The 27,233-nt window shown below is 38.2% G+C and overlaps 3 protein-coding genes across 13 annotated transcripts in view; 1 reads left to right on the plus strand and 2 right to left on the minus strand.

The window, feature by feature from the left end:
• UCHL5 (ubiquitin C-terminal hydrolase L5) overlaps positions 1 to 2,329 on the minus strand; it is a 47,768-nt gene extending 45,439 nt beyond the window's left edge. The window contains exon 1 of one of the 5 annotated variants that reach the window (XM_032621688.1): positions 1,947 to 2,329. In XM_032621688.1, the coding sequence (XP_032477579.1) occupies positions 1,947 to 2,022 (76 nt within the window). In that variant the 5' untranslated portion in view covers positions 2,023 to 2,329. The remainder of the gene's footprint in view (positions 1 to 1,946) is intronic. The other 4 variants (XM_032621706.1, XM_032621700.1, XM_032621683.1 and 1 more) reach the window with 4 other exon arrangements.
• RO60 (Ro60, Y RNA binding protein) lies at positions 1 to 27,228 on the plus strand. Of its 6 annotated transcripts, none has more exons than XM_032621669.1 (10): positions 2,156 to 2,286; positions 10,546 to 11,144; positions 11,811 to 11,936; positions 15,477 to 15,697; positions 16,323 to 16,469; positions 16,723 to 16,860; positions 17,516 to 17,632; positions 18,323 to 18,436; positions 18,720 to 18,866; positions 20,371 to 27,228. In XM_032621669.1, exons 4-10 carry the CDS (start codon positions 15,530 to 15,532, stop codon positions 20,521 to 20,523), a joined length of 984 nt encoding a protein of 327 aa, XP_032477560.1. In that variant the 5' UTR covers positions 2,156 to 2,286; positions 10,546 to 11,144; positions 11,811 to 11,936; positions 15,477 to 15,529; the 3' UTR covers positions 20,524 to 27,228. The 6 variants fall into 6 exon arrangements, with proteins under 6 accessions (XP_032477544.1, XP_032477534.1, XP_032477560.1 ...); XM_032621673.1 differs by lacking the exon at positions 2,156 to 2,286 and adding an exon at positions 2,412 to 2,520; XM_032621653.1 differs by lacking the exons at positions 2,156 to 2,286; positions 11,811 to 11,936 and adding an exon at positions 1 to 1,650.
• Positions 18,421 to 27,233, minus strand: part of GLRX2 (glutaredoxin 2) — an 18,385-nt gene continuing 9,572 nt past the window's right edge. Inside the window, exon 5 of one of the 2 annotated variants that reach the window (XM_032621710.1) lies at positions 18,421 to 18,848. In XM_032621710.1, coding sequence (XP_032477601.1) covers positions 18,802 to 18,848 — 47 coding nt within the window. In that variant the 3' untranslated portion in view covers positions 18,421 to 18,801. The remainder of the gene's footprint in view (positions 18,849 to 27,233) is intronic. The other variant, XM_032621716.1, reaches the window with a different exon arrangement.

The raw sequence follows: 27,233 nt of genomic DNA on the forward strand, positions 1-27,233 counted from the left end.
GTTTTTTAAATCCATGAATTGAATGAGGAAAAAAGAAAATGACTGGAATAAACTCAGTCTCTTTGAAGCATCTGATGGTGATATACAACTACCATCATTTAACTTTTTGCAAAGTTCTTCTTCTGCTAATTAAACCAGTCTAATAACTATAGCTTCAGTTTTCATTTGTGCAGGTACAGAAGGTGCAGTTCCATGGCAGTCTCTTATGCATGCTTTTATTTAAATCATTTTCAATTCCAAGTTTTCTGCACGTACGAAATTGGAGCAAAAGCTGTTAACAGAATGGACTAATTTTAAAATAAACAAATTTGCCTGATACAACATTTCTTAAGGTTAACTCTAAGATGTCATAATGGTTAAGGTTTTGAAGGTAAAGTTTATGGCTTAAAACCTGCAGACATCTCAAACTCAGTGTATGTCCAAAGCTGAACCCACTTTCTTGTCCATCAAGCCTACTCTTCTCTTGTACTTCACCAGTCTCCCAAGCTAGAAACTAGAGTCATTGTCACCTCTTTTTCCCTACATCCCAGTAGTTAACAGTCCTGTGGATTTAAATATAGCAAAAATTATTGAATCGACCTCCTCCTCTCCAAATCACTACTTTATGTGCGGAACCAATCATCTCAAATTCTGACCATTTTAAGAGGCTTTTAGCTTCTCTTACTTCACGCCAATCTACCCTGCACACTACCAGTAGTAAATCTTTTTAAATTATAAAAATATCATTTCAGCCTTGAAATATCTTTGACAGTTAAGTCCCCAGGGACTACAGGGCAATCCATACTACACAACATGGCACACAATCTGGCCTCAGTTTCTTTTCAGCTTCGGATTGAAATACTCCTGAAGTCTGTTACATTATGTTTTAGTCACTTTCCCAGCTGTTCCCTAAGTCATATACTTTACCACCACTACTGTTTATGCCTTTCCTTCTGCCTGTGCTCTTCCACGACCTGTGTGTACCTACTCTAATGTAGCAATTAATACGCCATATTATAATTTGCTTGTCAGTTCTTTAGAACAGCAGTCATGCTTTATTCACATTAAAAATATCCAAACCCTACCAATGTGTCAGACATAGCAGGTAAACAATATATGCCCAATACAAGATACCCAAACAGTCAGCTACATACAACAAACAGTTATCTATATCAATGTTGAATTTCCACCTCAAGTACAAGTTTTAACGTAAGAGCTAAAATTAATACTTGAGAAATAACAGATAAAAATAAACTTACAGCCAAAGAAGAGCTGCAGGGACAGGGAAGGCTACAAAGTCAAATATGTTGGGTACTTAGGACCAGAGATAAGGAACAGAGTCAGAAAGAAATTACGAGGTAAGCATGTGGCCTCTGGAGCACTAGGTGGAGAAAGCACACTTCCCCGGAGGCCACAAAACGAGCAGAACGAGCGAGGTGGTCCGTGCGTCCCACGCGGCCAGCCTGTGCGGACGTTCGCAGGGCTGGGCACACACTCGAGGGGTTCTGCTCCGAATAACTCGAATGTCAGGTTCCGGGGCGGCTTGGGCCTTGGACACCCCACCCTCGACAAGGCGCATCCGACTTTTCCTGTAGCACCGATGCCCTGAGACACGTACCTGGGCACCCCTGCCCGGAACGGGGGCGCCCCGTGGTGCAAAGGGAAGAATCGGTACGTAAAGTGGGGGTGGTGGGAACTGGGGCTCAGGTCAGTGAAGCTAGTACTGGAGCGCCGAGTTCCGGGGACACGCTCCTGCCCTCGCGGTGTGGCTCTCAGATCACCACGGAAACGCGACTGGCCGGGACCAAGGAGGGACCGGAGCCCTGCCTTTCCCCCTCCCCGACTCCACGGTTAGAGAGTTGCCTCCCTTCAGAAGCTGGGCGGCGGCGGCCCCAGGGAAGCACTCCGTGCCCAGATCAGGCCTCCTCCCGTGACCCCCGGCCCAGGACCGTCCCCTTGGCTCTCACCGAATCCTTTAATGAGCTCGGTGAAGACCCCGGGGTCGCTTTCCATGAGGCACCACTCCCCAGCATTTCCCGTCATGGCCCCGGCCACACGCCGCCCCGCTCCACCTCCGGCTCTGGCACCCCCCAAATCCAGCCGCCTCCGGCCACTGAGCTCTGCAAACCCGCCGTTGGCTCGTCAACCTCACGTCACCCCGCCTACTTCCCGACAGCCTCCGGGCGCCGTCACCTGCAGCGCGACAGAGCGCGGGAGGACGCTCTAACCACCCAAGAGACGGCGAAACTCTTTCTGGGCCGCGCAGGACCCGGAGCCGATTCCGAGGGGCCAGGGCCGCCGAGAAAGGTCGGGATTTGGGGTGCCGGAGGAGGGAACATCCGGGACTCTCGCCAGTCTGGGGCGGGGGCGGGGCACGCCCAGGGGGGCGGGGCTCGTTCCCGGGAACCGAACCGGGAGACCCGGGCGGCGGAGTCGCAGCAGGCGCCACCCCTCAGGCTGACGCGCGTCGTTTTTCGGCGGCGTGGCGCAGCGCTTCTCCCGGTGGCGCGGCGGCTTCGGAGGATCGGCCGCCGGGCACAGGTGAGGACACCGCGAGCGGCCGGCTGGCCGGGGCCCTTTGTGCGGTCTGAGCGGCGCCTGGGTCCGGCCGGTCCTCCGTGGCCCTCACCCCGCATCCCCGCGGCCGAGGCCGGAGCAGACGCTGCGCCGACCAGTCTCCCTCCCCGCCTCTGTGCTCTGCCGTCCTGGGTGGTTAGACCTACACCTCTGCTGAGCCGGGCCCTTCCCGAAGCGGGGATCGTTCCCGCTTGTACTTGCGGAGCTTCCCGCAGGCCGGCGTCCCAGGGGCCCGCTTTCCTCCTCCCCCTCCTTCTCCTCCTCCTTTTTCTCCTCCCGCCGCTGCTGCGCCGAGAGGCGTTGCCCGGCCTCTGGCCTTCGGGAAGAAGGATCTTTGTGAGAAGACCGAGGACGAAATTTGTCCTGGAGGGAATGACGAGGGACAGGAGACGATCCGTCCTGTCGTCGGTGGGGCTGATAGACAAGTGTAAAGGCGCGCGATGCCTCCAAGGCACATGAGGTTGAAAAAGGCAGTGTGTTCATCTGAAAATATTTGTAATGATCTTAAGACTAAAAGATGCGTTAGACCAAAAATGGCTGTCTTCACTAAATCACGAAACCTCATTCACCAGGCCCTTGCACAATAGTAATGTTAAAACTAAAATCTTTCAGAGTAGTAGTGTTTATGCATCACTCCTTAAAGCTCTGACTTCCAAGAAGGGCCCTTGGCTTCCAGAAAAAAAAAAAGCTTTACTTGGTAAAACTCGGATTCTTTGCTTCTCAAGCAGGAGGACCTGTGCCCTGCAATAAGGGAACCTTGTCCTGCAGGATTATGTGAAGCTACGAAATAAACATGATACATTTTACTGAGAGAAACAGCGGCACAACTTTTATATGAAAACAGCCGTGGTTATATTATGGAGTAGAAGACAAAATGTATGTCAGGGGTTAGATTAAAAAAATATATTTTTTTGGAAACTTTCTTGAAGTTTGCCCCTGGGAGACTGTGTCTTCAAGCTGGTGGGGGGCGGGAGAGGTATCTGTTCTGTTAAATATACTTAAATGGGAAAGTCTGTGTGGCACAGGAGTCTAGCCTTATTTCCTTATGAACCATGCCTAGAATGAGTGTCATCAGAGCCCAAAGCTGTTTGCAGGAATTTGCCGTATTTTATTTTATTTTATTTTATTTTATTTTTTTTTTATGCGTTACGCGGGCCTCTCACTGTTGTGGCCTCTCCCGTTGCGGAGGACAGGCTCCGGACGCGCAGGCTCAGCGGCCATGGCTCACGGGCCCAGCCGCTCCGCGGCATGTGGGATCCTCCCAGACCGGGGCACGAACCCGTGTCCCCTGCATCGGCAGGCGGACTCTCAACCACTGCGCCACCAGGGAAGCCCTGCCGTATTTTCTTAATCTGCAATATTGCTGTGAACTTGAAAGTGTTTTTGGTGCTAAGTAACTATTGAATACATCAAAAGTAACATCTGATACCCAACTGAACATGGTGCCTATTGTAGAAAGACCAAACTGAAAGTTTAGCCCTTAAAACAACCTATAAGTAATCAGAATGGGGGGGTGTCAAATTTCTTTATGTTGTTAACATTTAATCCTAAGAGGTCACCTAAAAATCCAGATTTCTGAGTTTTTGAGAAAAATGAGAAGATCTGGCAATATGAGGCCCAAACTACATGACGGCCAGTTGGCTAAAAGGTGTATTCCTTCAGGATGTCATGCTGTCATGTCTGCTCCAGCTCCTAACCACTTTTTTTTTTTTTTTTTTTTTTTTTTTTTTTTGCGGTACGCGGGCCTCTCACTGTTGTGGCCTCTCCTGTTGCAGAGCACAGGCTCCAGATGCGCAGGCTCAGCGGCCATGGCTCACGGGCCCAGCCGCTCCGAGGCGTGTGGGATCCTCCCGGGCCGGGGCACGAACCCGTGTCCCCTGCATCGGCAGGCGGACTCTCAACCACTGCGCCACCAGGGAAGCCCCTTCACCACTTTTTATTGCATCACCCTTGACTTGATTCACTCATGTCCGTTTACCAGTCTGAGTGATACAGCTATATGAATTTGTGACCCCCGTGTTTACAGTATTGTTTCTTTCAAACTGTCTTGCTCTCATAGATGTAAGTCAGCTTTGACTCCATTTAAAAAGGAATAAGCTGCAAACTTGTTTGACCTCTTGGGATGAAAGGGAGCCTTTTCAAGTGACAAATAATCAAGAGACTTGGGAAAGATATTTAGATGTGAACATTCAAGAAGAATGTAGGAATCCTTAGAAGTAATATATTATTAGCACTGTTAAACGTTACTATAGATGTTCTAGTTCCAGCGAATAAGAAGAAGAACTAGTGCTATTGCATACTGTGTATTACTGCCATTCACTGGTTTTGCATTCAAAATTAGGGAAAAGAGAAGTGGGCAATGTATAAAATATCCACAACCAATTTCAGAGTGTGGCCGTGTTTTTAATGATATTGTGATCTGTTTGATTTCCTCTCAAAATTTTGATTTATAGACGTTTAATACAACTTTAGCTGTATTACATTTCCTTGGAGGGGTGTTGCTTTAAGAGCACCGAACAGGTCAGGCCAACTGAAAGAAGAAGTAACTATCTTTTGTTTGTTTGTTTGTTAATCTGGATTTACAACACTTGATTATTCAGGAGTGGATTAATTGATGACCAGGCTTTGACCTCACTCACTGCCCAGCTGCCTTCTAAACCACTGACACTGGATCTTAAGCTTTGAGAAGGGTGATGATAACATTTGGGGAAGGAAGAAATTAAGGTCCTGTATATGTATGTCTGTGTATCTCAAATTTCTTTCTAAAGACAAATATAAAAAATGTAGGGTTAAATATCACTTAAATGCTTATCTATTTAAATAACTTTCCAAATATATTTCACCTAGCCAATTTTTAATTTTTTTTAATAACAGATTTTTGAGATAGAATTCACACATCACATTCAGTGGGTTTTAGTATATTCACAGAGTTGTGTAACCGTCACCACTATCTAATTTCAGAACATTTTCATCACCCCTAAAGAAACCCTTTACCACTTTGGAGAACAATCTAGCAGGTCCTCAAAAGATTAAATATAGAGATATCATATGATGCAACATTTTACATTCCACTAGCAGTATATGAAGGTTCTAATTTCTCCAAATCCTCGCTAACACTTATTATTGTCATTTTGATTATTGCCATTCTAGTAGGTGTGAAGTGGTAGCTCATTGCAGTTTTGATTTGCATTTCCCTGATGACCAATGATATTCAGCATCCATTTTTGTGTTTGTTGGCCATTTGTATACCTTCTTTGAAGGCATACCTATATAGGTTCTTTGCCTATTTTTTAATTGGGTTATTTATCATTTTATTATTTAGTTATGAGTTCTTTATATATTATAGACACAAATTCCTTATCATATGTATGATTTGCAACTATTTTCTCCCATTCCATGGGATGTCTTTTTTGCTTGCTTTGTGGTGTCTTTTGAAACACAGTTTTAAATTCTGATGAAGTCCAGTCTATCGGTTTTTTTCTTTTGTCACTTAGAGCTTTGGTGTCTGTATTTTGAGATCAACTCAGTTCAGTTCCAGAGTTAGCATCAGATCTCCCAAGTGAAAGGGCAGGATCCCAAACAGATTGCCCTTACTTCAGACAACAGCTTCAAATAAGGTCCCAGTCCACCCAGCTAGGCTTCCCACAATGCGCTCAGCGTCAGTAATTCACTAGAGTGACTCAACTCCCTAAAAGCACCATCCTTTGATTACAGTTTTATTATAAAGGATGCAACTCAGGCACAGCCAAATGGAAGACCCGCTCAGGCCAAAATCTGGAGGCAGGAGAGGGATTCCTTCTGTTTGTAGAATCCTGGCACATCACAGCCCCAGCACATCAGTGTTCACCAACTGGGAGTCTCTCCTGAACTTTTTTTTTTTTAAGATTTATTTATTATTTATTTATTTTATTTTATTTATTTTTGGCTGCATCGGGTCTTAGTTGCAGCGTGTGGGATCCTCCTTGAGGCACGCGGGATCTTTCGTTGGGGCGCGTGGGCTCTTCATTGTGGCACTCAGACCTCTCTAGTTGTGGCATGCGGGTTTTCTCTCTCTACTTGTGGCGTGCAAGTTCCAGAGCCAGTGGGCTCTGTAGTTTGCGGCACTCGGGCTCAGTAGTTGTGGCGCACAGGCTTAGTTGCCCCGCGGCATAAGGGAGCTTAGTTCCCTGACCAGGGATCAAACCCATGTCCCTTACATTGCAAGGTGGATTCTTTACCACTGGACCACCAGGGAAGTCCCTCCGCTGTACTTTGTTGTCCAGAGTTTGTATGTGGGGTTTCATGACTAGGCATGATTGATTAATTCATTGACCCTGTGGTTGAGTCACCTGCCTTCCTTCCCTCTTGGGAGGTTGATCTGGCCTAAAGTTCCAACCTTCTAATCAGATGATTGGTCTTTATGGTGACCCCCAACTGGAAGCAATCCAAAGACCCAGGATGAATCACCTCATTAGCATAACAAAAATACTCCCATCAATCAGGATATTTCAAGGTTTTTTTTTATTAACTCTTTTTAAATTGAATAAAAGATTCTTTAAATTCTATAGTGCTTTACAGTTTTCAGAAGTTTCACACATACGATTTCATATAGTCCCATAATAACCCTTTTTTTTAAGCCTCTACCCCTATATTTCCCCTTCCCTCTTCCTTCTCCCCACTGTAACCACTAGTTTGTTCTCTGTATCTGTGAGTCCGTTTCTTTTTTGTTTTATTCACCAGTTTGTTGTATTTTTTAGAGTCTGCATGTGATACCATACAGTATTTGTCTTTCTCTGTCTGACTTATTTCACTTAGCATAATGCCCTCCAAGTCCATCCATGTTGCTGCAAATGGCAAAATTTCGTTCTTTTTTATAGCTGAGTAGTATTCCATTGTGTATGCATATACCACATCTTATTTATTCATTCATCTGTTGATGGACACTAAGGTTGCTTCCATACCTTGGCAATTGTAAGTAACGCTGCTATGAACATTGGGTGCATGTATGTTTTCGAGTTAGTGTTTTTGTTTTTTTCGGATATAAACCCAAAATGGTATGTGAAGCCCTGTGAGAACCATGGACAAAAATCAGATATTCTTCTTTTTTTTTTTAATACAATTTTTAAAGGTTACAAATTATTCATTTAACAAATATGACCGATAAGCAGGAATAGCCAGGTTGAAGTAACACCAGAAAGAGTGTGTTTTGTTAAATCTAAAGGAGAGGCCAGCAATGTCAAAAAATTTCTACTGGAATTAGCAATTAATGTTATCAATCTTTGAGAAGGCTCTTAGCCTTTTTGGATTGAAAGGCAGAGGTAAATGCCATATTGAAAAGGGGGTACAAATACATAGAAAAAGCAACATCCACTGCACCAGGAGTTTCAGCCTGTGCTGTACTCAGTCACTATAAATCAGTCCATAATGACTAATGTAATATGATCATTTCGTCTCTGACACCACCTGAAGCCTAGGCCTGCGCTGACATAAACTACTTTATGTCAGCACTTTATTTGGAATATTGATACTGCTGTTTCCGGCACAATGCAAATCACTGTCCCCCTTAGTCACATTCACAACGTGAGGCTTTCTTCCCAGCACTTATCTCTGCACCATTGTGTGTTCCCCGCTCTGAGACCCAGTCTGTCATTGCTCCCTAACTCACCCAATTTCCCCGCATTGACTCCCTCAAAAGGATCATTACCCATAACCTTCACCCTTAGTGGAGGAGATACCTCTTCTGCTGTCAAGGGCTAGTCTCAGCCTGGATGCTCTGAAGCTTCTTTCAGGGATCTCATTCCCTCACTTACGCCCTTTCTCTGCTGTCTTCACCTCTCCAAATTGAAGTTTGAACCTCAACCTCAGTGTCCTCTCATCTGAAAAGGTAAAAAGATTTTTCCTCTAGCTCCTGCCTTCTCTCTTACCTTCCCTTTAGAACGTTGCTTCCGTGCAAGAGTAGTCTACCTGTGAAGTCTCTTCATCGCTGCATGCCCTCCTGACCTCACTAGAATCAAGCTGTTTCTTGCAGCGCCCGACTGCGATTGCCTTTCCTCGGCATTCCTGTTGCCAACTTCAGCCTTACTTGATTGCTGAGCATTTGACATTACCAGCCATTCACTCCGTGAAATTCTCTTCCTTGTGGTCTACGATACCACTGTCTCCTGATTTTAAGTCTATGTGCCCCTCCTTCCGTTTCTTCTTTAAAGGGCCCTTTTCTCCTTAGCTATTTTTTAATTGTTAATACTCACCAGGATTCTGTCTTTAGCCTTCCCCACAGTATATAAACATGCTCAAGCTTGTATCATCTTCAGAACAAAATATCTTTTACCTGTGTTCCTCTTCAAGCTACTACCTTACCTGTCAACATTTCTTCGCAGTATATTTAGTTCCTTTTCTAAAATTTAAAGACACAGAGCAAGATTTCATATACCCCTTCCTGGAATGTGCTCCCCAAACTTTATATGCCAGTTTTTCAGTCTTCCTGGATTATTGAGACAGCATTATTTTATCTTCCTCTGCTCATTCACTTTTCTGTTAAAGCACTTGATTACAGTTTGCTTTGTATTATGTATAAATTTCTATCTCATCGAATAGACTGTGATTTACCTGAGGGCAGGAAAAGAAGTTTTAAAAATCTTTTTAATGGAACAGAAATCTCCTTCACGCCTCACACACAGTATGCAGTAAATGCTGGTTGAGGATTTTTTGTTGGTTGTTTGCCATGGGGAGAAGCCCAGTGCACTGTAGTGGCCCAGGCAGGAAACCTGAAGATAAACAGCTGTCCTATAGTGAGAGAAGCGGTGGACCGATAAAGTAGTGGATGATTGTGGTTACTCCCTTTGGAGGAGAAAAAGGGATATTGCTGCCAGACAGCTGGTTCTAGTAGCTTCAGAGATAATGCAAGGAGGAAAATGTGGGTAGTCACAGATGAAGTAAACTATAAATGAGCACGGTTGATACAGGATGTTAATCAGTTAACATGCTCTCAGCTACAGGTAACAAAACTTATCTATGGCTTAAACAATAAGGATATACTTATGATATATTAGGACATTTCTAAGTAGGGCAGTTACAAGTAACTTGATATCAATGACCCAGATTCCTTCTTTTTTTTTTTTTTTTCTTTCTGGTGCTTCCATCCTTATAAATTAGTTTGTCTTCTTAAAGTGGCACCCCCCATGGCTCAAGATAGTTGACACCACTTCAGGCATCACGTGCCGAGGAGTACGTCAAGGCAGAAAGGGGACTGTTCCTTTTTAAGAAGGAAGAAAACCTCATAAGTATAACCAGCAGACTTATTATGTCTCACTGGTGGGAGCTGTGATACTTGCCCAATACCTGTACCAGTCACATGGCAAGAGGAATGAGAGCATCACCTGGGGACTTGTGATAAGTATGAATGCTTAGGCCTCAACCAGACATACTGAACTATGAAAGAAACTTCGGGGTGGGCTGGGGGCGGGTGTGGGGGAGGGTGGAACCCATCATCTTGTGTTTTAACTAGCACTTCAAGTAATTTTGATGCACGCAGAGTTTGAGAACACTGGCTTAGAGCAATCAAGATTCATCCCTTGGGGCTGGGAAATGTCCCCTGAAGGGCATTCCTACCAGAAAGAGGATAAGACAAGGGGGAAGGGAGGAACAGATGTTGGATACACAATCAAAAATGTCTACACTGTTATTCAGGAAGTAAAGGGAGTGTCAGCCCCCGCCCCGCCCGCCCCCCCCCTCTATGTCAGTGGCTATTGCCGCTCCTTGTATTCTCCTCCATCTGGTCCTGTAGACTCCATGCTGAACTGCCTGCTCAGTCTCTGAAGCAACAAGCTATACCTCAAAAATGCGACTTCTTAGCTTTTGCTTCTGATCGTTATACCACCAGTTACTGAGCTTAAGAAATATTTTTAAATTAAAAGATTTCATGGCAGATTTCAATAAGCATAGATTAATAAATAATTTTCCTTTTTAGAATTTTCTTGTTTCTAGCTAAAATAACATTTTGCTTTTTGACAGTTTCCTAGACGACAAAAAAATGGAGGAATTGGTAAACCAAATGCAGCCGCTGAATGAGAAGCAGATAGCCAATTCTGAAGACGGATATGTGTGGCAAGTCACTGATATGAATCGGCTGCAGCGGTTCTTGTGTTTTGGTTCTGAAGGTGGGACTTACTCTATCAAAGAACAGAAGTTGGGCCTTGAGAATGCTGAAGCTTTAACTAGATTGATTGAAGATGGCAGAGGATGTGAAGTGATACAGGAAATAAAGTCATTTAGTCAAGAAGGCAGAACTGCAAAGCAGGAGCCTATGCTCTTTGCCCTCGCCATTTGTTCCCAGTGTTCTGACATAAGCACAAAACAAGCCGCTTTCAAAGCTGTTTCTGAAGTTTGTCGCATTCCTACACATCTCTTTACTTTTATACAATTTAAGAAAGATCTAAAGGAAAGCATGAAATGTGGCATGTGGGGTCGCGCCCTTCGGAAGGCCGTAGCGGACTGGTACAATGAAAAAGGTGGCATGGCCCTTGCCCTGGCTGTCACAAAATATAAACAAAGAAATGGCTGGTCTCACAAAGATCTGTTAAGATTGTCGCATCTTAAACCTTCCAGTGAAGGTAAGCGTAAGATCTTCATGCGGGGGGTGAGGTGCCAATATCCAACAAATAGCAAATTTGTATTTGACGTAAGACAGTTGTGTAATATTTTCTAGAAATAGCCTTTAATTCTCAGAACACATTGATTAATTCATGTATGTTTAATGCCAACCTGGAATTAAACACCTAGACATTAATGATCAAGAATCAAATGACAGATTTGCAGCTTGATATTCTAAATCTTAAAATGTCACCATGCTAACTAGAATGCTCACCCCCTTGATTATGGACTATGAAAGCAGCATAGATATGATTAAAGTTGTAGGAATCAAAACGGCTCCTAGCCAATAGATGGCAGATAGCCAGGCTGTACTGCTTTAGCCCCTTTTCTCCCTCCCTGTCTTCCTAGGACATATGTTCCGTGGAACCTAAAGGCCACCCAAAGTAGTGCTGAACTTAACAAGTCAGGGTGGTAGTTGTCTCCACGCGGTCAGCCAGGGGTCATGGTGACTTGGGGCAGTTTTTCTGTGTCTATGGGAAGAGACTTTTGAAAAGTTAGTTGGGTCTACAATGACTCTTTAGTCCTTCTTAGAAGGGAAATAAGAAAAACTTTTGCACGGGAATAATTTTAAGTGTGAACTTTAACAAAATGAACATGTCCAAATTTGACTTTTTTTTTTTTTACAGCAGAAGTGAAACTTGAAAAGACAGCCCCTCAGATGGGTTCAAATTTCAGTTCTACCTATTACTTTGTGTCCTTACACCAAGTAACTTAACCTTTCCGAGTTTCTGTATCTTCATCTATTAAAAAAGGTAGAAAAGGAATAACTCTTAAAATTATTGTGACTAAATGTGATAGTGTGTATTACAATACTTCCACAGTTCCTGGCACGGAGTAAAGGGCAGTGTCGGTTCTCTCCCCTCCCTCCCACATAGCTTGTGTAATGATACCTTCATACATAGTATCTCCTCAGTAATTCTTAATTTATCCCTTGTTTTTTTAAATTACAAATGGACTTTTTCAAATGAAGTTTAAGCAGTAAATTACTGCAAACATTTATGTATATAAACACATTTCTATTTTGATTTTTTATTAGACATTGCATGCTTGTTTTATTTACTTATTCATTCATTCATTCATTCATTCATTCCACACGCAGCTTGTGGCATCTTAGTTCCCTGACCTGGGATTGAACCTGCACCCTCGGCAGTGAAAGCACGAATCCTACCACAGGACTGCCAGGGAATTCCCTACATGCTTGTTTTAAAGTAGCTGGATAATACAAAAAAATATAATGCAGAAAGTAGTCCTGCCCTTCAAAAGAAATCACTATACATAGGTTGTATATTACTCCCGATTTTTCCTAAATATGTTTTTTTTTTTTAATTTTATATACCTTCTTTATTTCAGTTAAAAGTATATTGATTTTTTTCAGGTCAGTAGAAATAATTGCATGTGTGCCATTATATGAATATAATTTATGTAGCTAGTCTCTTACTGATAACAGTTAAGTAGCTTCTGGTTTTTTTGTACTATTAAAAAAATACTACAGTGGGGCTTCCCTGGTGGTGCAGTGGTTGAGGTCCGCCTGCCGATGCAGGGGACACGGGTTCGTGCCCCGGTCCGGGAAGATCCCACATGCCGCAGAGCGGCTGGGCCCGTGAGCCATGGCCACTGAGCCTGCGCGTCCGGAGCCTGTTGCTCCACAACGGGAGAGGCCACAACAGTGAGAGGCCCGCGTACCCCAAAAAAAAAAAAAAAAAAAAAAAAAAAAACTACAGTGAAAAAACTTGGTTAATATAAATGTTTCTATAATTTCTGTAATGCTTAAATCCACAACGTGTGTGAAAGGGCCCCTTTCCACACGTTTGAACACTGACTCTTTACTAGTGTTTTTTAATCTTTGCCAATGATAGGTAAAAAATTTTATCTTGTTATTTGAATTTATGTATTTGGGCAAAAGCTCAACTTTTCATGTGCTTATTGATTATTTATATTTTTCATGGATTATATTGTATCTTTTTTTATCTACCAAGTTGCCATTTTTAATATTATAAAAATAGCAATAATTATAGTCAACATTCATTCAACAAATATTTATTGAGCACCTACTGTAGATGGGCACTGTTCTCAGAAGTTGGAATACCAAGTATAGGAATTAATAATTTATTATTATATGCATTGTATGGACTTTTCCCCCATTTTTTTTTTCTTTGTCTTTTTGTTTTTTGATGTAGGGGGTTTCTGGCACAGTGAAGTTTGGAATTTTCATGTAATCAAACTTATCTGCCTTTGTTAGTACGTTTTTATTTTATGTTAGGTTTAGAAAGGCTATTTCCAACCTAAAGTCATAAAAATACTTACCTGTGTTTTTTTCCCTAACATATTCATGGCTTAATTTTTTTAACTTTAAAAATTTCTTTAAATTTTTGCTCCAGTTTGAGGAGGCTGTAGGCATCCAGCTTTATTTGTCTATTGAGACACTATGTGGTGGTGTGGGCCTAAGTGCTAGTTCAAATTGGAAAAATTAGTTTCTGAATTTGTGCAAATAGTTATTCTAGTTTTGAATTCTTGGTCTATAAATTGAGAAATTAGTAGATATTCCCTAAACTTAGTCCCACACATAGGATTCTTCAATTCTAGATTTTTGAGGGCAGAACTCATACTTGAAACCTTGTAATAATAGCAATATGTTTAGGTGTAGAAGATCTTTAGGCTTTTCAGAGCCTAGTGTTTGGAAACAAACTCTTAAGTTACCAAGTAAGTGACTGAAATGTGTATTTAAACAGATAAAACAATTCAAAGTGTGATTCAACTAATCACGTGTTTATTGTGTACCTACTGTGTGGCCAACTCAATTCTAGGACTTGAGGAAGATAAAAATAATAATAAGACAGACTTTCTGAAAGTTTTTTCTTTTAAATAAATTAATTTATTTTTGGCTGTGTTGGGTCTTCGTTGCTGCGCACGGGCTTTCTTTAGTTGTGGTGAGCGGGGGCTTCTCCATTGCAGTGTACGGGCTTCTCATTGTGGTGGCTTCTCCTGTTGCGGAGCACGGGCCCTAGGCACTCAGGTTTTAGAAAGCACAGCCTCAGTAGTTGTGGCACATGGGCTTAGTTGCTCCGCGGCATGTGGGATCTTCCCGGACCAGGGCTCAAACCCATGTCCCCTGTGTTGGCAGGCAGATTTGTAACCACTGCGCCACCAGGGAAGCCCCGAAAGTTTTATTTTAGTTGGAAAGAATAGAAAACATGCTCACATGAAACATTAACTCATTTAAGGCAATGTAATATTTTGTACTAAGATCTGTAAGATAGCCAGAGTCACGATAATTTAGAAGTTCCTGCATGTTAGTACTAACTTTTGATCAAGTTATTTAAATTAGAGTTCAGAAATAGCACATAGGCTCAATCTGCCTTAGAGATGTATTTTATTTGGCCTGCACCATATTTTAGAAAAAAATGAACTCTTTCGCAACATCACATAAAAATCCATATTGTACCTTCTTTTGAAAACACGGTTTTTTGGCAGCAGTGAGCCAATATTTCACTAAAACATTTGTCAGGGCATTCTCTCTTTAGTTCACCACAGTGCTAACCACTCTCTCTTCTGTCAGTGGCCTCGTTCATTTATTTACTTTACCTACCATTCCCCCATAGACCCTGGAATTTAATAATTCAGTCTGTCCCCTTCCCCCCTTTTACAGAAGTGGAAACTAAGGCCTAGAAAGATCACAGAGCCATTTATTGACAACATGTAAACTAGAACCCAGGTTTCCTCACTGCCCCCCAACTGAAAGCTCTTTCAGCTATTGAAAGGAATTGTAGAAGAAATGAACACATTATTTTCCCTTTTTAAAAAATTTGGCCTGTAATACTTTCTCAGCTATTAAAAAAAAAATCACAAATTACCTACCTACCTGTCTACTTCCACTTATCTCTACAATTTATAAATGCATATTTATTTAGCAGCTAAAGGGGCAAGTGAATATGAGATTAATTGAGGTAGATCTGTACTTTTGTGAGTTCTGAGATTGTGGACCTGAAATAGGCACTGTGTACCAAAGGTTCTAATGCTAGTGCTTCAAAAAAATAAATAAAAGCTTCGTAACGAAATGACTTAGGATATTGGAGCTTTTCCTCCAAAGTCTCATGTTGAAGCAGTTATGAGGGAATAGGCAAAATTAGCAGACTCCATTGGCTTAAATGTGTTTGTCATATCATAGAAAGTAGCATGTCGGTTTAAACTCCCGTGTATCTAGGTGTGCCTTTCACATAATGCGTTCTCCATAACATGTCCTGTTCTTTACCTTATAATCCTACATGCCTTTTTAATTCTTTATTTTGTTAAAGGACTTGCTATTGTTACCAAATATATTACAAAGGGCTGGAAAGAGGTCCATGAAATGTATAAAGAAAAAGCACTTTCTGTGGAGACTGAGAAATTATTAAAGTATCTGGAGGCTGTAGAGAAAGTGAAGCACACAAAAGATGAACTGGAAGTCATTCATCTGATAGAAGAGCACAGACTGGTTAGGGAGCATCTCCTAACAAATCACTTGAAGTCTAAAGAGGTAAGCAAATTATAATATGTCAAAGCATGTGATTAAACACGAGGAACTTACGCTGTGTATTAAAAGGATAAATTGTGAGTAATGCTTTTAAAAAATAATACTTAAAAAAATTAATACTTACAAAAAAATTTTTTTTTTTTGCCCCACCACACAGTTGGCAGGGTCTTAGCTCCCCAACCAGGGATTGAACCTGGGCCCCAGCAGTGAAAGTACTGAGTCCTAACCACTGGACTGCCAGGGGATTTCCTAAAAAAAAGTAATTTAAATATATCTTAAAATTAATGTTTATTTAAAACATGTAACACAATGCCCAGATGTAGTTGGCATTTTATAAATATTAGTTTCACTCCAGAAAATGTGCTGGTTCATTTGCCTCACTAATTAAAATAAATAAATAAAATTCTTATATGCAATTCCTTTACAAAATATACGTCAGTTTCTTACCCTAGTAAAGAGCAAGTTATTTTATTTGATGAGCCTTTGACCAGTTCACACCAATTTTTATTTAGAACGTGCTCTGAACCCCAAAAGAAATACTTAGTCTATGTTATTAATTGATACAGCTATGTTATACATATTCATTTACCCTTAATTCCTTATATTTCTATCTGTGTTATTGCAATAGGTATGGAAGGCTTTGTTACAAGAAATGCCTCTTACAGCATTACTAAGGAATCTTGGAAAGATGACTGCTAATTCAGTGCTTGAACCAGGAAACTCAGAAGTGTCTTTAGTATGTGAAAAGCTGTGTAATGAAAAACTGTTAAAAAAGGTAAGCATTACCTTTGTTAACTATTACTAATTGAAAAAGTTGGCTCCTAAATTTTGGAAATGCGGTTGGCACATTTTTTAGGTATTCAGAGACCAAGTTGCACTGACACTTAAATCTAAGATTAATATGTCCTCATTTTTCTCTTTTCTTTATGGAATAGATTTATTAGCCATAATAACAAAAATCTAAAAGAAATAGTTACTGTTTTTCACTTGAATTTGACATTTGCTTTCTGTCTTGGTTGTGTTTCTAGGCTCGTATACATCCGTTTCATGTTTTAATTGCATTAGAAACTTACAAAACAGGTCATGGGCTCAGAGGAAAACTGAAGTGGCGCCCTGATGAAGAAATTTTGCAAGCTTTGGATGCCGCTTTTTACAAAACATTTAAGGTAATGGTTTGATTTTTATTTTAAAACAAAAGGCCCAGTTAGGATTTAATACCACATTTTAAAGATGATATTAGTAGTTTAACCATTTTTGATTATTCATTTGTTTTTTTTAGTTCATGTGAAAATGAATATATAATTAACATTGTAAGCTTATGAATAAAGTACTTCTCTCTACCTTTGGACAACAACCAGTTATCCTAAGATCATTTTGATAAGTTTTAAGGTACCAAATTAAAAACTTTGCATTCCTCTGGAGCCCTGTGACTTGGTCCTCTGTCCTCTGCTTTTCTGTTAATCAGTAGTAGATCTCTTCTGTCTTGATAGGAAGTAATTTTTTTAGGAATGGTAAATTTTATTTGTATTTTACCACAAAAAACTTTCTTACTAGAAATTCCCAGTTTACTTCATGTGGAAAGATTTTTTAAAAAATGAAGATGATAACTTCTTTAAATTAATAAATAGGCCGTCTTATTTCCTTTGCTTTACCTCTAGTAAAAGCTAAGCATTTGTAATTGTCAATTGGTAAATCAAATATCAGGCCTTTTATCTTAGTCTTTTGAATGAAAATTAAGTAAATATGATTCGTTAGAAATTTAATATACTTATCATTTCTTTGATTGCTTTTAATGATTGTTTGGTTTTGTTTTCTCTTTAGACAGTTGAGCCAGCTGGAAAGCGTTTCTTACTGGCAATCGATGTCAGTGCTTCTATGAACCAAAGAGTTTTGGGTAGTGTACTCAACGCTAGCACAGTAGCCGCAGCAATGTGCATGGTGAGAACACCTAAGACAATTTAGGATTTTGCCACCCTAAAAATGTTTACCCTGGGACAAAACTATAAAGTTGAATATGATCAAGAATTATGTTTTTGCTTGTTTTAAGCAAAGCTTTAAGTATTATATATATACTTGGGTATACTTGTATATACTTTTATACTTAGGTATATACAATATTGTAGGTATATTGAAAAAGCATGTCTAAAGAAAAGTCAGAGTAGAAATTTTAATTTTACAACAACAGATTAAATATTACCAGTATTTTTAAGGAAACCGATAATGCTTAGAGAAATTATTAATGAATATAGACGTTAAAAATCAGGAAGTAATAATAACAGTCAGGAGACTTGTTCTAGCCTGACTCTGTCGCTGAATAACAAGTAAATGAACCATAGGCGAGCTTCTTGGCTTCTCTTCTGTGGGTTTATTCCTTATTTAATAAAACGAGAATAATAATATATACTCTATTTGCTTCAAAGGATTGTTGTGAAAACCAGTTTCTTTATAAGAGTTTGTGAAAGTACTTTGAAAGTTATACCACTGTTACTGTGTAGTTTCCAAACACAGTAATATAAGTTTAGAAATAAAAGTAAGCATCATAGGGTATTTTCTTTTAAAGATGAACTTCAAGATACTGTATTTGTTTCCCCCAAATCTACTGAAAATTACTACCATTGAATTTTACAGGTTGTCACACGAACAGAAAAAGATTCTCATATAGTTGCTTTTTCAGATGAAATGGTACCATGTCCTGTGACTACAGATATGACCTTACAACAGGTTTTAATGGCTATGAGCCAGGTAAGAAACTGTTTTATTAAGTTTATTTAACATGTATTATATAAAAATTTATTGATGTCATTCCTGATATTAATAAATTTGTGAGAACAAATTGTTTCATCTCAACTTTCTCATGAACACAAAATCAGAAATATATTTACAAGCCTTGGGAAAGCCCATATGTTGGGTCTAAACAAAATAACCTATAAAATAGTATTTTTAAGTATTTAATTATTTCAGACATGTCAGTACAGAAATGAGGGCATTTTCTTGTATTCTTATCCATGGTTTTTTTCCGAGTTAGATCCCAGCAGGTGGAACTGATTGCTCTCTTCCAATGATCTGGGCTCGAAACACAAATACAGCTGCCGATGTCTTCATAGTATTCACTGATAACGAGACCTTTGCTGGACATGTCCATCCTGCCGTTGCTCTGAGGGAATATCGAAAGGTCAGATAAATTCTAATATTCTTTCTCACCCCAAATAAGATTCGATTCTCAAACATTGACTATATTTTTCAAAAAATGATACTGAAGGTAGTTCTGTACCTTTGTATAGGAATGTTACGCCCGTTCTGGACTCAGTAGTTCTGTACCTTTGTGTAGGAATATAACACCAGTTCTGGAAATAAGGAAGTACTACCTACACATACATAATTTATTTCAACAAGTTCCAGTTCCATACATTTTAATATCTTTTGCAAACAGTATTTTCGATAACAATCAAAATTTTTGTTACCTTAACTGTAAATTTTTAATGATTCAGTGTGCTCCTTGAAAAATTAAAGCATCATTTCTGAGTTTTGCTAAGGATTACATAAACCTAAAGCAAAGCTGTAATCTGTGTTTTAAGCTTTATGGGTATTTCTGTGTTCTAATCAGTGCTCTCTAGTTGAGCTTTCTGAAATGATGGAATTGTTCTATATTTGCACTATCCAGTATGAAATCAACCAGTCACATGGCCTGAGGAGCACTTGAATTGTGGCGAGTGTGACCGGAAGTGGAAATAGAGCTTGATGAGGAGCAGTGGTTCTCAAAGTGTGATTTCCCTACTAGCAGACTTAGCATCACCTGGCACCTTGTTAGAAATGAATATTCCTGGGCCCCATGGGAGACCTGCTAAATCAGGAACTCTGGGGTGGGACTGTGTTTTAACAAGCCCTTCGGGGATTCTGATGTATGCTTAAGTTTGAGAACAAGTGAGAGAACGGAATTCGGAGTCAAGACAGCCTGGGTTCTGAGTCCTGGGCCTTTCTCGTTATACTAACTGTGGACCCAAGTGAATTATCAATATTTAACTGATACATGTCATAGTAGTACATCACTACTGTGATATGTGCCATAGTAGTTAAAAGTACTACGTAGCTTTTAGGGTTGTTATAACAATTACATTAGATAAATTGCCTAAAGAGTACATCGTGTCTGACATAGTGCACACTCAGTGATTGTTGGTTTTTCTCAAAAACTCAATTATTTTAGCCTGAAATCATAGCTGTAGAGAACAGGTTATTACATGTGACGTATATGTTATACATAGCAAAGTCATAAACCAAAAATCGATAACCCCAGGGAACTGTTTCCTTATATATATCCTTACATACTGCCCCAGGGTTTGACATGTTGGTAAAAATGTCATGCCCCTGAATATCCTGACTAGTTTCATAAGTACACAGTCCCTATGCTGCTCAGGAATGTGTTCTATGCCTGTAATATGAGTAATAACTATTGAACAAAGAAGCAGGAATTTCAGGCAGCTTGTTGACATGTTTATTAATAACCTATTCTTCTGAAGATCACATAGTCTGGCCCCAGAAGATTGACAGATTTTATGGAGGAAAAACAAATTGGCTTTGAAATGAAAAGCTGTGATAGAATTTAAAGTGTTTTAATTTTAGGTTAAAATTTGCTTTTGCTTACATACTATTTTTAAAATATTTTTGATCTTTTCCTACAGAATATGGATATTCCAGCCAAGTTGATTGTCTGTGGAATGACATCAAATGGTTTTACCATTGCAGACCCAGATGATAGAGGCATGTTAGATATGTGTGGCTTTGATACTGGAGCTCTGGACGTGATTCGAAGTTTCACATTAGATATGATTTAATCATATGCACCAGCACAGTCTAAGAGGTCCATTGCCATCAGTGATCTCGCTAATACACCGCTACTTCCCAGCTAATCTTAATCCAATGAAAGGCAGTAGGATGATGGTATAGTATGTGCATAATGGAAAGTTTACCTTACCAAAAAAAAGGAAGGAACAATAAGATGAGCCCAAAGTTCTTTCTGTCTACTAAACTAGCTCTTGGGAAATAGCTTCAGAATACACTGTAGCCCCCTTTATCTAATAGAGAACTTCTTGTTGAGAGGCTGTAAAATAGTCAAACAGTTTTGCTTTGGCGAATAATCACATTTGTACTTAAAAGAAGAGAGAGCCAGAAGTGTAAGTAGTTCCATATCATGTCACTTATTTGAGAAATGCCTAAAGTTTTCTTAAATGTTTTCATTGGTAAAGGACAACTTTGATAATGTCCAAATATTCTGAAATGCACTGGACCATGTAACTGTGATGGAATATGAAACTCATTTGTAAACTTTTATACCAAGGGGGTTAAAAAAACAAACAAAAAAACAAAAGACATTTGATTATGAATGAGTTTTACAAATTCCTTTAACAGTTTTCTACAGTCACATAAATAGCAGCTTTCTCAGTCAGTGAAAAAGATATTTTGTTTCTGTGGTTTAATTTACACTTGTAGAATTGTTACCATTAACCAGAAACATAAGGGAAACCCCTGAGATCTGAAGTTTGTGTCAGCTAAGGAAGTCTATTTTGGTTTGCTTTTGTTTGTTTATTGCTGTGAGTGAGGGGGCATGACTTGACAGTTTCCTCTGGCTTATAACAACATAGCCACATGTAGGCACACTTTTTTTTTTCATTCTCTTAAATGAAAACAGATGTTTCAAGCATTTAACTCCCCCATTCATAATCTGAAAGTATGACAATTAAAATCTCAAACAAAAAAAAAAAATCTCAAACATAGCCAGATTAGCTTTTTCCTTACTTTAAAAATATTGTTTTAATTACTTTTATCTATTTTTTTAGCCAATTGTAAATGGGTTTTAGATATTTCTAATGGTAAACATGTTAGTGGCCTCCTCTCTCTTTGTCCATTATTCATCTGTGGCTTTGTCCATTATTCATTTGCGACAAAATATTCTTTTTTGATAGTATAAAAAAATAATAAAGCAAGGTAGGTCTTTCAGGTTTGAAAGGCAATTTTTGTGTGGCATATTATCACTAACCAGTCTGTAAGAAATTAATTTTTTCTATTTTATTTGTGTATATTAAACTTCCTATTCATTATAAAGTGCACTATTTTCTTGAGCAAGTATCCCTTCTTTGTGGGGAGGTTTAACCTGTTGAACTGCCAGTATATTTGCTCATAATTATATCATGGCTAAGATAATGTGCACATAAAACTTCAGTTTTTATGTATTGTTCTTTAAATGTATTTAAAGATTTACTGGGGATTTATAAAGCCCTTCTCAATATTATATGAAAAGTCAAACTAGTAAATGTAAATTATACTTTCACGTGCTTGGGGGTTAGAGGTTTTATGTTCTGGGGGGCAGAGGGACTTAAGTAATGTTAGAATTTGTATATTTTCTTCTGTTTCATGAGAAATTTGGGCTCTGGGAGTAATAAGACAATGTTCCTTTCAAACTTATTTGATAAATTAATGCTGGCCTTGTCTGATATGTAGCTCTTCCTTCAAGGCCACTGGTAGCAATTTGTAAATATTATGATTTACCTGATTTTTTGGTCAGCAAAGCCAATAGCACCACTACCCGCCCCCCCCCGCCAAAAAAAAAAATACCTGGCTTCTGATATCTGTTTTTTATCCTCTGTCAGGCATTGGATTTGACATGTTAGCTACTTTTGATACATTAAAATATTACGTTCAGATTGAATTTAAAGTTTAAAGAACCTAACAGAATTTTGTAATAGTACTTGAATTCTTTAAGTAAACCCAAAATCTTTTTTTTTTTGCGGTACGCGGGCCTCTCACTGTTGTGGCCTCTCCCGTTGCGGAGCACAGGCTCCGGACGCGCAGGCTCAGCGGCTATGGCTCACGGGCCCAGCCGCTCCGCGGCATGTGGGATCCTCCCGGACCGGGGCACGAACCCGTGTCCCCTGCATCGGCAGGCGGACTCTCAACCATTGCGCCACCAGGGAAGCCCCAAAATCTTCTTAAATTAAAAATTATAACATGATCTAACTTTTTATTCCTAATAGAAATGTTAAGTGGAATATAGTATAAACGTTTATTTCCTTCAGTTAAACATTGTTTCTATATTGTTTTTAGACAGATATGTTCAGGAACTAATATTAAATCCAGCAGAAGTAAGATTAGATGTGACTTTTTTGAAGTCACATAAATAAGTCTATTAAATGGTAAGATTTTAGAAAGAAAAAACTAAAAGCCACCACTGAAGGTAGCTTTATTTTCAAATCATGGAGCTTTAGAGCTGGAAGAAACCTTAGAAATTTAAAAGGTAATTGTTTGAGTTAGTTTAAGGATCCATGGTCTGAGAGAGTGTGACTTTGGAGCCCTAGATCTAGATCTAGAAACCTTGGTCTCTTCATTCCCATTCCAGTGTTCATTTCCCGACAAAATGGGAAGACATTGACTTAAAAGAATAGGTGATAAAATAGAATTATTCAAGACTTTTATCTTTTTAGGTATTAGGAAATAATGTATATACATGATTGCTTTAGGAGTAGAAAAACAGAACTTGTGAACATGTATACTTCTGTAGTTCATAGTAACCCTCAAGCACAATTAATGTCTTAATAACCTGTATTGCTATATAACACAGTCATATAGAAAGAATAAAAATACTTTACCTCATATGAATAAAATGTACTCAAGTGATAAAGAAGTTTTATTTTCTGAATTACTTCTAGCATTATTGCTGATTAGGAAAATGTTGCTTCTAAAAAACAATCCTAAGAAAAGTAAACTTTATTTCCTAGAAAATATGTAAATATTTTCAGGATATAGTTGTAATTAGTAAAACAAAAACTAATCTTATGATCCTACCCTATCCCTGTTAATTGAAATTTCTTGGAAATTCCACTTACTAACACTTATGTATTATTTAGTTTAGTCATCATTTTAGGAAATATTGGTGAGGAAGACACTAGTGAATGGGATTTAGCGTTATACCCTTCTGGAACCTCTTTTGCTTTATCTAACTTACTGTGTGACTGTAGACAACCAGTTTAACCTATGTGATTCAATTTTGCTATCTTTAAAAAGTAACATATCTGATGCTTGGCTCATAGAAAAATCAATGATTTTATATCTGTATAAAACTTGAAATTGGGAAGAAGGCTTGCAAAGAAATTAGAACTTTTTAAAAAAATTAAAAACACTTTTAATAGGATATATGTTTTGAAAGATAAAATGTTTTAGAAAAACAGCTCAGTAGGCTCAATAATTTTTTTAAACACTCCTGTTCTGAATGGGAAAATGTGGAAGAAAAATTTCAACAGTAAAGGTAATGACTAAAGAAATCACTATTTTCTGATAAGAGAAAGGAATATATTCCATTAGATAGATCAAGAAAAACTAACTCATACTCTAAATGAGAAGATGGTCTTACAAAAATTTGCTTAATGTTTTAAAATAACAGGTAAATCTACAAACGATAGAATATCAGTTAATCAGGATTTTTTTCTGCAAAACAATTTAAAATTATTTTGGAAATTTAAGATAGAATTTCTGAATAAATTTGAGGATCTGACAATTAAGAAACATCTGTGGAAGCACAGTAAAGCTACATCTAAACAATAATTAAAGGGAAATGGTTGTGATCACTTATTGGACTTACTTCAATTTGACCTAAAGATGATATACCCACAGATCCTTCAATAAGTCCCTTACAGTTAGTAATCACAAATGAAAAATTCTAGTCTTGTATACCACAGACTTGGGTGATTCGTTAAGGCTGTATCCCCTCTAGAGAAGCGTCAGATAGCATCAATGTAAACGTGCACAAGGGAGAATTAGAAAAAAGATAAGTTAAACTATTTCATTAGTTGTATTTACTGTATGCATTTAATTTAGTATATATCCCAGTTACTTGCTCCCTAGTCCATTATTTGTTGGAAGATTCCTTCTATACCTTTTTTTTTCTTTTAAAATTCCTTTCTTCTAACATTTTGGTCTTCTGTTTGCTTTTCTAGTCCTGCTGTACCTGAGTAATAAAATAAATGACAGGAAAGTCACCCATATTTAGGTTTGGGATACATCTTGCAGATTGCTTTTTGTTCCATATAGATTTAAGGTCATATTGTTTTCAAATTAATAATGGGCAGGTCTCCTGAAACAATAATTGAATTGATAATTATCTCCCCAAATCAAGTTATATTGTATACCTTTTATATTAGATGTTTGCAGAAATGTTTGCAGTTATTCAGCCTTTGTTTGCAATTATAGATGTACCTAGCTCTTAGAAAAAGCACCCTTTGAAAAATAATTAAGTGAATACTCTTTCAGAAAATAGCATGTCTCAGTGCTCATATTTCCATAATTATAAAGACTACCCACAAAATCTTTGTCTACCAAATACTTCACAGAGCTTATATATACATGGCTTGTAGCATAAAAGGTCTTGTAAATGACACGTATCCACATTCATCATTTTTTTAATTGGTGAGTGTTTTATTTGCTTTTGAAAAATTATTAGGAAGTTAATTTAAAAATTAATCCTGTGGTAATATTTTTCATGTAGAAAACTAATAATGTTGTTAAACTTACTGTCTGAATAGAACTATAATAAATGGCACATTTTCCTAAACCCTGAAAATACCAAATTATATAGGAAATTGGTAGAAAGAAACATAAACTTAGGAGTTATGTTGCAAAATTCAGTTACTAAAATTAAGGTGATTATTTTCAATGAGAATTAATTTTGTAAATACAATGAAAAGATATAAAAGATGTTTCTGAGCCTAAGGAGATTTTTCCCTTTGCTTCTATTTAATTTAGCACCACCATGTGTCATATTAATTTTATGAACACAAGTGATAATATACTTCATTTTAAAATATATTTAAATTTCTTTGCTTTTAGAAGTTATCAGAATCTGTTCGTGAACAAAAGAAATAGTAAGTTAGCCAAACTTCACTGGCTTCACTTAATGAATACTTGGATTGTTAAGTGTAGTAAATGAGGTTAAAGTCTTGCTGTATATCATTACCACATAATTGATGGAAATTATATCAATACAATCATTGTATTGAAACTTCTGTTTAAATTACTTATTAGGCTTTATTTGCAATGTAAACTGTTTAGAATCCATAGATAGCCAAATTAAACATATTATACAATTAATGAATGGTAACCAAGAAAAAGTGTTTTTGTTCACTATTATTCTAAAGATGGACTGCTTGCAATTCGGTATGGTGTGACTAGACAACTTGTAATGCATTTGAGTTATATTTTCTTCCTTTTATTGCCAGCTTCTGATAATGAAGAAATTCTCCAAGAGATGAGATATAAAATCATCTTTTTTAAAAAAAACTGAATGGGGAAGAGGTATTATAATCTAGTTCTAAACTGTCCATTTGCTTTATATAAAGGCTTTGATTTCCATATTTGACCACTCAATAAATATTTAAATTATACAGACTAATGGCTGCATAGAATAAAATTTAAGTATGCAAGAGCCTTAAAGTGAAAAACAATGAGCCTTCTGACTGCCTTAAAATATGACTAGCTCTCCAACACAGGCATACGTACTTTGCATAGGGTCTGTTCATTAAGTAATGCCTTAATAGTGTCAGTGTTTCTGAAGTATAGAACTCGAAAGGTCTTTTACAGCTTTCTCTTTTACATAAAGAATGGAAATTTAATTATTAAGTTTTAAAACCTGATTGTACATTAGCTGTTTAAGCACCCGTTAACAGGATAATCTAGGGACACTGATGTGTTATACATACATGACTGTTAACATCAGTAATATTTTGTGGTAGTTTAAGGTTTTTTATTGTTTTGTATAACAAATTATCCAGGAAGCTGGACTCTGTAACTGATCTCCAAGGACCAAGTTGCATATTTAAACACTCTGAATGAAAAATATAGTTGTACAGTTCCAAAAATGATTAATTTTTTAAGGGAATTTTTCAAGACAAAAGGCAAATATTTTGTTTCAAGCCTACCAGCAAATTCATTCAAAGAAGTGAATATAGTTGTAAGACATTGTGACTATTGCAATAAAAAGTATCCAGGCCAGTGATGTTTAATTACATTCACATTTTTACATTCACTTTGCCTTTCAAAGCAGGAATATTTTATAAAAATGAGAGAAAACTTTAAATTGTCAAGCTGGTGCTTAAAAGTATATAAAGTTCAATTTATAACAAGTTCCATTTCAAAGAAAAAGGACACTGAAAGGAGGGGCAGGGGGTTTCCTAGGTCTGTTGTTGATCAACTTACTGATAACTTTGTTGAGTCTTCCAAGTTTTCACTGTAAATAACATACCTAGCAATGTAATTCTGCTGTTTTCTGATAGAAAATGGATGAAATACTAATGTATGAAATTTATTTCATGACAAAACAGTTTTCACCAATACTGCGAAATCTGGACTCTCCTTTCTAGCCCTGCAAAACCCCATACTGGATAAATCATTTTAGACATGGAGTGCAGGTGGACACAATGTGAACTGTTTCTGGTCACTTGTATTATTGTAAAAATTGATAGATGTACCAAATAAACTCTATGCACATCAAGTAATTGTC

The sequence above is a fragment of the Phocoena sinus genome, chromosome 1, assembly GCF_008692025.1.
Source record: "Phocoena sinus isolate mPhoSin1 chromosome 1, mPhoSin1.pri, whole genome shotgun sequence".
Lineage (NCBI taxonomy): Eukaryota > Metazoa > Chordata > Mammalia > Artiodactyla > Phocoenidae > Phocoena > Phocoena sinus.

Coding starts and splice junctions, on each gene's coding strand:
- RO60 (XM_032621653.1), top strand. CDS start 10,565: ATGGAGGAATTGGTAAACCAAATGCAGCCGCTGAATGAGAAGCAGATA. Junction 18,437..18,719: donor TTTTAATGGCTATGAGCCAG/GTAAGAAACTGT, acceptor TTTCCGAGTTAG/ATCCCAGCAGGTGGAACTGA. Junction 18,867..20,370: donor CTCTGAGGGAATATCGAAAG/GTCAGATAAATT, acceptor CTTTTCCTACAG/AATATGGATATTCCAGCCAA.